Consider the following 10,781-nt stretch of genomic DNA (forward strand, 5'->3'; position numbering starts at 1 on the left):
TGGGGGATTTTAAAAATCTTTATTAGTTTTAATTACTGGGTGTTATTTGATGTTTGCTCTTTTGAAATATTTTATCTATATTTAGGAAATTTTTAAAAAATTTCACAGGAGCTTCTAATTATTGAATATTATTCTATTCATCAGCTGTTTTGAAATGTACATGTTTTAGTATGGTTTTACTATTCTGTTTGATTTATATTTCTTGATTGCATTGTTTTGAGGAATAGTGATTTTCTGCTTTTCCATTGTTGCACAGCATACAGAATCTGGCTTGTGGTTTCCAGTTCAGTTTTGGTCTGCATGTGTGCGTGTATGTAAGAGAGAGAAAAAGAGAGGAAGCGTGTGTGTGTATGTCTAAGCGTGTGAGAGAGACACAGAGGAAGTGTGCGTCTCTCTCTCTCTCTCTCTCACACACACACACACATGCTCCCTCTGTCTCTCACCAAGCATGTATGTGTGTGTGTATGAGAGAGAGGGAATATATTGTGTGTGTGTGCATGTGTGCCCCAGTCTACAACAATCTTAGGATGACAGAGACAGATGACATATGGAGAGCAGGTGATTTTTAAAATTCTTATTAGTTTTAATTATTGGATGTTATTTGATGTGTCTGCTGTTCTGAAATATTTTATCGATGTTTAGGAAAATTTCAAATTATATATTGAGGGTGGTGTCGAAGAAGTATCCGCCCTGGGTGGCCAAACACTTTAGGTATGCTTCTGCAAAGGCCACATCCTAGTCCCACAGTCAAAGTGATTTTGTCTCCTGAAGTCAGTTACCTGGCCATGCTGTGCTCACCCCAGGCCATTGATTCCCTCCAACTTAGGAAAAGACTCCTGAGACCCTGGTACCATATACCCCCAAAGGACCGTGTCAAGGAGCTTCACCATGAGGCCTGGGCAGCTTAGGGGGGGGTGGGAGAGACAGAGCTATATGCAGCATCTTATGGATATTTCCTTTGCTTGGAGGCCCCAAGATTGTCTGTACACATGCATGCCCTTCAGAAGATGACACCCCCACACCCCTCCACCACCAGTGGTTTCCTGCTCTCTGCCTCCCTTGTAAAGTATGCCAACCCTAGTGCCCATCCCAGAGCAAATGCCCCAGCCACCGTACCACTGGTCAATGCGCAGATTGCCACGTAATGCACGAGACAGGCAGGCTGCAGGGATCCTGGGACCTGTAATGAAATCATCTGGCAGTAACCGCTCCTGGTACATGGCTGCAATCCCAGTGCTGCACACAAACAGTGGATTAGGGGCACAACTACAGCTCACCACTCCTGGTACTCTACACTGAGGGGACTGATCTTTGTTTTGCACATCCCTTTTATAGACTCAAGGGAACAAAGATTTCACAGATCATTACATCACCCTAAAGGGAGTCCATTAGTTTCTCATTCAAGCACCCTCTATAACAAGGGTGGCCAACTCTGGTCCTCAAGAGCCACAAAGAGGCCAGGATTTCCCAGTGTCCACAATGAATATGCATGAGATAGATCTGCATACAATGGAGGCAGTGCATGCAAGCCTATGTCCTGTATATTCATTGTGGATATCCTGAAAACCTGACCTGTTTGTGCCTCTCGAGGGCCAGAGTTGGCCACCCTTGCTCTATGATCGTGGCCGAGTGACATAACCTTCCTGTGGTACAGTTTACCCCATGGTCATTGCTAATAATATTGCAGCATTCCCCCCTCCTACTTTGGGCTCTCATGTTGTGTGTGAACCCTGTATTAGTGAGATACGGGGACTGGAAAGAGCACTTGCTCTGCTATACCTGTCCTCCTGCCACCCACGTCTGTGTGCTCACAGTGGGCAATCATACTGCCTGGGATCTATTCTTGTCAGAATACTTGGGAGCTTGAACTTGCTTTCTACACCTCACAGCACCTGCTCTTCTCTGGTAGTCAGGAAGAAAACAAGGGTTGACACCACAGTCTTTTTCAAAACTTTACTGAAGTGGAGACATATATATTCTTAAAGTCCAATTTGCACGTAAATTTAAATAGCTCTACCCTTGTATGGAAGGAATTGTATGTAGGGGTTGGAATGAACGACAAACCCTTATTTAACGCACTGATCTCATCACTACTAAGGATTCTTGATGAAATATTAGTGATCCTATTCGTATTTACTGGTCCTGATTCTGATTGCGAGATCTCCGGTCTTGGTATGGCTGAAATCGGTTGTTGTAACTCCCCCTCCTGCCTCTCCCTCTCCACTCCCCTCTTCCTCTGAAAAAAGAAGTTGATGCCTTAGATTCAGTAACTACATCTCTATTAGAGTCCTTCCTCCAAAACTTTCCTATCTCGTGCATCCTTGTAAACAGTCTGTCTTTTGTACCTGTGGTGAATAATGGAGCCGATGGATCTACTTCTAAATCAGTATTGCTGCATACACGCTTCGCAGTCCTATCTAAATTAGGACTATCAGGAAGCCTTTTATCATTTCTTTCTTCTCTGTCATTCATAATTTCATTCCTATTCTTAGCATTCCCATTATTTTTATGTATCTGTTTGTTAGAATATTGCCAGGAATAAACATGATTATTCTTATAATCAGCTTCATCTCGTTTGAATTTATCAAACTTGGTGGTCTTTAATTCTTTGGTGAAACTGTCAGCATTCTTCTTGTAGTCCTCATGGATAATATTGAAACATAAATCGTGTCTCTTCAAATACTCCAGTTCGGTGTCAAGTTCACTCTTGAGTATCTCCTCTCTTTTCTTTGATGTCTTAATTACCAATATCATTAAGTCCAGTGAGCATTTATTGAGAATTGCTTCCCAACAGTTTAGGAATTCTGAATCTTCACGGTACATACTTGGTGGTTTGTTAATACGCAACCCTCTCGGTATACGTTTATACCGGCTCAGGAGCCAGTTACTTATTTGATTTAGATTCTATTTTTTGGCACTTCAATAATGCCCAGAAGCTCCTGCTCTTTGGGCCTGGGCCATGGTTTTATAACCCCTGTGAGGGAGAGAGCCACAGCCATTGCTCCAGTGCACTTGGAGGGGTTGTCAGGGCTCTGGCTGCCTGCAATCCCACAGGCCCACGCAACATGCAAATGGGCTGCCGCGGTAAAAAGGAGGCTCTAGGGGAAATTGTGCGCCCCTAGCGCCTCCTCGGCAGCGGGCAACCCCAGGACAGGTGGCTGTCAGCGGGTTAGGAAAACCGATGCTCAGTTGTATGAGCCTCCCTTTTCCTAACTTGTGCACAGCCGCAGGTTAGGAAAATGGATGCTTGTTAATTGAGGTTCCCTTTTCCTTTATTAAGTTCCTTCAGCTTAATATTTCCACAATATTAAGTCAGAGGAAGCACAGAAAAGCTGTATTTTCTGCTTTTCTGTCAACTTTAGGGGCTCCTTGAAACTTGATGCCTTATCCGGGGCGTGTCGAGTGCACATTTTTTTTTTTTTTTGCATTGGGAGGTAATGGCTCATAGCCTCATGAATTTACATGTGATGAGTGCTATTAGATTCGCGAGGGGTTGGATGCGAGTTTTGGACGCACTAATTCCATTAATGGATGAGGGGTTGTGGATGCGCGTCCAACCACAGGTTGCACTCGGCTGCCAATGTTCAGGTCTTCATGGACCCAGGAGAGCTGGAGTTGCAAGCATGGGGTGATAAACAGCCAAACAGAGGAGACTGGTGGGAGAGAGCCAGAGAGGAATGGTTTAGGAGACTGATGGGGAAGAACCCAAAGGGGGGGACAGTCGAAAGGTGGGATGCCACTAGGAACAATTAAGACGGGAGCCAGAAAGATTAAATTGTTAGTGGGGACAGCAAGCCAAAGACAGTGAACGATTTAGGGGGAGAGAGTGAGAGAAAGGGAGATTGCTGAAGGAAAGAGACAAAGGGAAAGGAGAGATCCAGTGAGAGGGGAATGGAGGTAACATATTGGATATGGAAGAACTTTAAGGGTATGAGAGATGGTAAAGAGATAAAGAAGAGGAAAGAGAACTAGATGGAAGGATGAGAAGCTATAGAGAAGAAGAGGCTGCAATGGGAGGGAGAGATAATAGATAGAGGAGAGAAATGAGATGAACAAGAAAGATTAATGTTACAGAAAGTGAGTTAGAGGAAGAGAAAGAAGAAAATAAAATGGAAAGGCAAAAGTCTGGATATGAGTTAGAGAAAATGAAGAATGGATAGAGATTCGTACAGTTTGGAAAAAAAAAACCCAACCCAACAGCAAAGGGTGAAAAAGCTTTTTATTTTCAGTTGAGTGACAAGAATATGAAAAGCAGTGATCTGGTAGCTGTCTGGCACGGGAGTAAACGGGATTCTCCACAGGTTGGAGAGGTTTTTATTGGGTTAATGTAAGATTTAGCCAAAGATGTTGTATGTGCATTTGTAAGAATACATCAGAGATCTGAAGAGGGAATTTATGTGGTTGAGCAGAACATTTTTCCATATATTTTCTGTTAAGCCAATGCAAGGTTTCAGAACCTGCCAGGAAATATGACTTAAATACTGAATTATTATGTACTGCATGCAATTTATTCTTTATTATGTACAGCAATGTGGTGGAAAATTAAATAATTTTATTAAAAGAAATAATATCTCAGCGAATGCGGCAGACCTATTGAGAGTCCCTCCAAGCATCACTAACAGCATCACACATCAACGATCATATGAATTAGCATACCAGACTGCTCTTTTCTTGTACTTAGCATTTACAAATTAAATTCTGTTTTTTAATTATTTTTTAGGGCTTTGGCAGAGGAGAATCTTCTTGCTGGTCCTGTCCTCCTCTCTCAGTCATCTTGAAGTCACTTTTACACAGTTGGGTGGCCTGCAGCTCCTCACACAAACGTACTATTTATCACGGTTCTGATAATAAATGTAAGTCGATTAGGCCCCTTCTAGTTAGGTTACTTTGCATTCTAAGCTAGGAGGAGATTGGATACCCACTATTCTGAGGGACCTAGAGGCAAAGTAATTCCTTCACTGCCTCTAAAACAAATAACCAGAACGCTGAAGCAAGCAGGTATCATGATGTAGCTTTCATTTCTTCATAAACTGGTTTGGTACTGGATCTGTTTTATAGTGTAACCTCAGCACTGCAAACATTCCCTCGGCCATGGATCTACTGCCCTGTCTGAAACCCTCTCCCTTTCCTCCTGAGCACCTTCTCACCAGTCTCTGCTGTTCAGAGACTCTTTGCAAGCATAAGGACATGCCATTGTTGTAGCAAGGACTTCCGCTCTGCTGAAACATTAGAACTAAATAGAACTGCAGGAATTTTAGTTTTAACCTTGCTGTGTGCTCGTTGTCAGTTTTACTCTGTTCCACTTTTAGCAAAGTGCCCCTGTATTGGCCCTGACCTCTCTCACTGACTGAAGAGTGAAATCAAAGTAAGAATCAGCCTCTCATGGAGCTCTGATTTTAAATTCACATGTACTTTTAAAAAAAATTAAACACTGCCAAATTTCTTGGACTAAGGAAAAGTACGAATGCATATTTTGGACACATGGAGTTTGCACTGCAGAGAAAATGCACATGGCTTTAGTACAAGCAAGAGCACCTGGTCAGCATACATTGTTCATGGACACAATATTTCTCCAGCCAGGCCATCGATAGCTCTTACTTATATCAGAAGAGAGCAGAAAAGGTGGCTCACGGACATCGTCAAGGCCAACGGGGAGAAGTGCAACATTAACACCAGCCTGTAAAAGACTATTTCCCAGGCCCTCTCCTGAAGGAGACAAAGCCTCCTGCAAGTATCTCAGAACTCAAAAGCGTCCATCTGCAACAGAAGGTGAAAAAAGGGAAGCAACAGCGTCTTAACTGGGGGGGGTAGACCAGGTCATTTGGTGGTTGGGATTTTTATATACTGTTATACTGTTTTATATTTTGCATTTATTGTTACAGTTTAAAATATATTTGATTATGTACCAGTATATTTAGGATGTATGTGATTATGTATTTAGTGAGGTCAGCAATGAAAATAAAACTGAAAATGAGTAACTTATGTGGTTAAAGTTAGCTAGATAAGTTATTAGGGATATTCAGCAAGATAAACATCCTGATGAAGAACCTTAAATAAAGTAATCTAGGCATATGTAACTCGATCACTTTGAAACCTAACCGGCTATGTCTGAATATCACCAATTAAGTTTCAAAGTTCTCTGGGGGGGTGTGCCCAGAATTACTGTAACTGGCTATACTGAAAAAATTCAAAGAATAGAACTGGTTAAGTGTTGATAATTCCCCCAAACCCCCGACTTAGCAGGCCTGCTGCTCCAATCCCCCCATGTCTCCCACCCCCCAAGATAGAATAATATTTAAGGCCTATCTGGCTGATAGCCACCCCTCCCAACCCCTGCGTTTCTCAAAATAACCCTCCTCCTTCTCCAAACCCTCTGGGCCACTGATTTCACACTGCTAGTGGCTTTCAGGGTTAAGGGGGTGCCAGGTGGGGCAGGGGAATGAGGATGGGTGCCCAAAAGGAGGGATATTTTGAAAAGCTGTGGGGAGCATGGAGGAGCAGCTATGGGCTTGACCTGTCTTAAACCTTTTATCTTCTTTTGGAGGGTTGTGGAGGGGGAGGGGAAGGGGGATCGGGTGCAACAAGAGTGTCACTGGGGTGGAGGGGGGATCAGGCTGATAGGCCACTTACTTGGGGGGAGGGGATGGTTTGGGCATGTCACCCCTTGATCAGCTATATTTTTTTTAATTCTTTGAATTTAGCCAATTAAGGTGACGTTATCTGGGTACACATACTTACACAGCTTTGAAACATAACTGGCAATATTCAGACATAGCTGGTTAGGTTTCAGAGTTATCCAGCTACATATACCCAGCTCACTTTATTCAAGGATAGTCAATGGGATGTTTATCTCAGATAATATCCCTGATAATTTATCCAGCTAACTTTAGCCAGACAAGTTATTTGTTTTCCAGATTTTTTTTCATAATATCTCTCTGGGAATAATGTTAACCTTGATCTTGGCATGTCTAGATTTAGCCAAATAACTTATTTGGCAAGCTTTAAATACGAGAGCTTACCAGATAAATTATTCAGCTTGTACTGCTCTCGACCTTTATCCACCTGCTCTTGAGGTAAAGCAGGGTTTCAGATCCCAAGGCTGGCAAGTCCACTGACATTTATCAGCACTTTGCCCATTCTTCATGCATCTTGATGTATTCCTGAACCAGTGAATGTAATCTGAAGGACAGTGCATTTGAGTACTGCACTGAGTGTCAGTATGAGGGCTGGCAGATACAGAGACTTAGGCGGCTCCCATTCTAGTATGGTTGGTAGCTCTTACCCTACCCTCTCAGGGCTGGATTTTCTAACACCGCAGGGATTTGTGAATCCCGCTGTAACGGGGGGCGGGGGGGGGGGGGCAGGCCTGCGAAAGCCAGCAGCAATCGCACCACTGCTGTGTTATCGCTGCCGGCTTTCGCACCCAATAGAGCCACCGTGAAAGGTGGTGCTATTGGGCACGCTACTGGCAGCGATAAGGTGTCCTACCTTTTTGCCGTCAGCGAAGTCGTCGCAGAGTCCACCCCAACGCCGCCCCGACTCAGCTATCGCACGCGAAAAGGGACTTTTCGCATGTGATCCCTTTAGAAAATGACCCCCTCAGTCAGTCCTCTCAAAGCAGCATGAGATAGAGTAGACAATCTGGAGGGTTTTCCTTTCCTTACATCCCTCTCTTTATTCCCTCGCACCAACATTCCTGACTAATTTACTCTTTTTGCAATGAAAAAAAAAAATCAATCAGCAGGCATCATCGGAGGACAACAGTGTTGGAGCATTGGAAAAAAATTGTTTCCTGTCATTCAGAATACAAACATTTCATTTGCTTTTGGTCCTAGCCCATGTGCTGATGATAGGAGCACAATCAACAATTATTTCTTAACAAACCATTGCACATGGCCCTAGGTACAACTGCCTGGCAGGGACATATGCCTTGTTACAGCCTGGAACCCAAACTCTCAGCTTTAATAACAGAGTATCTGAAACGTGACACTCCAGGTCATGGATGCAAAACTCCATTGAAAGATATAAACGTGTTGTGCAGCAGCTGTTCCCGCACAGTACTACATCATAGAAGGAAAAAGATTTTTGATGAGAGCAAATGATGATTTGTTTTGATACTTAGCAGCTACGCACTGTGTACAATACAATATAAATTATTTTCTACTTGTACAGAAAAGTTTGAGTTCGTGTTTTGAAAATTAAAAACTTCTCAGGCATCCTGTCCTAGGTAGTTTCACGCACAGGTTGAAATGTTAACATATATACTTATTACATAAACCACAACTAGAACAAAACAAGAACTGTTTTTAACAATTTGAATTCAATTAAATTAATATTCCTTTGATGAATCCAGCTCCATAACAAGATGAAAAGCCAAGTCTTTGTGCACCACAAGAAGCCCTTTGAACCAGCAGTACAATCAATTCCATTTCAACAGTTGATAGATGCCTCGGGAAGGTTTCACGCTCTGCTTTTTCCCTGTGGTCAGGGAGATGATGTGCAGCAAGATGTGAAACTCCCTCCCTTGTTATCTCTGTTGCAGATTGCCTTCAGACCTCTCACATCCGCTTCCAGGAACACACAACTATTTCTGTCAGAGTATTCCGCAGCTCCTGACTTCGAAATGCGTAGATTAAGGGATCTATAATGGAGTTGCATATGATGAGGATCAAGAACAAATTGAAATAGCTGAAGAAACAGAGGCAGGCAGGATTCTTGGGGCAGGAGACAATAAGAGTGAGGTGAAGGAAGAAAGGTCCCCAGCAGAAAAAGAAGATGCCCAGCAGAATGGTGAGAGTGATAGCCCCCTTCATGCTGCTCTGTTGGGTCCTCTTGGCCTTCTGAAAAGTTGAGATTGTCTTGGCATGATGGCGGGCCAAGGTGAACATATGTATGTAGAGTGCCACCATGAGGATGAGCATGAATACAAAGAAGCCAATGAGGCAGATGACAACAGCATTGTTGTTATGGTAAGCAATGAAGACACTGCTGGAGATGACACTGGCTGACCATATGCCCACAATGATGGTCACTGCCCGCTGTACAGTCATGATATTATGGTAGCGCAGAGCATAGAAGATGGTAATGTAACGATCCAGTGCAATGACTCCCAGAAAGGAGAGGGAAGACACCACAGAGCTGCAGATCATCATGTCAAGGACATTGTCCATTTGATAGAGAAGGCTGGTTTTGATGCCCAAGATTCCCTGTTCTATAAGCAGTATGATGAGGGTTTCCACCAGATGGCTGATGCTGACTAGCATATCAGACACAGCTAGGCAGCAAATGAAATAGTACATGGGAGAATGCAGGTTCCTGTTCTTGATGATAGCCACAACCACCAGTATGTTCTCTAAGAAACTGATTAATCCCAGTGTCAGGAAGAGTTCATTGGGAATGAAGAGTCCCTGACAGAAAAGGTTGCTTCTGTTGGTGGCATCTTTAGTCCAGTTAGATGTGCTTTGGATGGTGGAATTAGCAATATGATTTAGCATCCTCAGAGGAGGCAACGTTGTCATGCTGGTGGCTGGAGAGAACTGATGAAGGGCGCTTTCTGCAGATAATATCAGTAGTAACAATCAGATTAGCACAGAGGGCTTTAGGAGGAATGCTTCAAGCTACCTTAAACTCATAGAATGGTTAACTTAATCTTAATATGAAGTCGAGTTGAAATTACTCAGTCTTTACTATGTCACTGAAATGAACATATGACCTAACAAAAATCTCCCCTCTATTCTCTACAGCCTGCTCCTCTGCAAACTAACTTCCAAAGCAAATAAAAACAGACCTTAAGTCTTGCCTAGGAGAACATGATAATATGTCACTCAGAGAGTGGGCGAGCCCCTTAGAGCCTCTCTTTGTAGTAACTCTCTGTCTTCAGTTCTGGATGGCTATATTTTATTGTTTTATTTTTATATTTAATTTGACCTAATAATACATAGTTTTTATTCACTCTAAGATTAGAATGGGTTTTTCTCATAACTAGGAGCTTATTATCTCCATTATTATGAATAGAGATTGCTATGTGCAGGGATAAAATTCAAGGCAGATGGTAGAAATCACTCTCATAGGCATTATTTTTCTGGTACCTATAATGTGGGTTTCCAGTCATTTTGATGATTTTAGAGGCCTGGGTACAATTTGTGATCTGATTATGTAAACTGATGTGATGTCCATACGAACTTCGGTATATAAAAGTGTTTAAATAAATAAATAATTATGAATAAAAAGCTAGATATGTGTCACTGTAAGCTGGCTGGGTCCCAACAATTCCATGATTAAGATTCAGTTATGGCTTCCAGGTTATGTTGCTGTCTTACAACCTCAGCTAAATGGAAAAGGGGGTGGGGTATGCCTTATAATTCATAACTGACTTGCTACCAAGAATATTGTAGTTTCTCAGCCAAAAGGATCTGAATGCCTTTTCATTGCTATATGGGACATTTATAAAGTAAACAATCTTTTATTATATTAGACTCTAGTAATAATGGCTCTTACATTTCAGGTTTAGCACAACTGATTCTTAATGCTGAGCTTGACAGATCAGACCTCCCAGTTTTAGGAGATTTTAATTTCCTTGTTTATGATGCTATGTCAGGTTTGTCAATGGAATAAACAATGCTGTCATTACAAGGGAGCTACACATGTTAAAGATCACACATTAGGTGTAATTGTTTTCATGAACAAGCTTTATCATATTGGAATATCAGTGATATTGATGATAAAGAGGTAATTTAATCAGACTATCATCTTGTCTTTCTTTCATATGTATATATATATAT

General features: G+C 42.3%; 1 protein-coding gene across 1 annotated transcript; it reads right to left on the reverse strand.

The window, feature by feature from the left end:
* Window positions 1–8,558: 8,558 nt before the first annotated feature.
* On the reverse strand, window positions 8,559–9,518 carry MC1R (melanocortin 1 receptor). Its single transcript, XM_029610666.1, has one exon. It carries the CDS (start codon window positions 9,516–9,518, stop codon window positions 8,559–8,561), a length of 960 nt encoding a protein of 319 aa, XP_029466526.1.
* Window positions 9,519–10,781: the final 1,263 nt, after the last annotated feature.

Source organism: Rhinatrema bivittatum, chromosome 7 (assembly GCF_901001135.1).
Source record: "Rhinatrema bivittatum chromosome 7, aRhiBiv1.1, whole genome shotgun sequence".
Classification (NCBI taxonomy): Eukaryota; Metazoa; Chordata; class Amphibia; order Gymnophiona; family Rhinatrematidae; genus Rhinatrema; species Rhinatrema bivittatum.

Bases quoted from the DNA above. Each gene is read 5' to 3' on its own strand.
- MC1R (XM_029610666.1), bottom strand. From the start codon at position 9,518: ATGACAACGTTGCCTCCTCTGAGGATGCTAAATCATATTGCTAATTCC.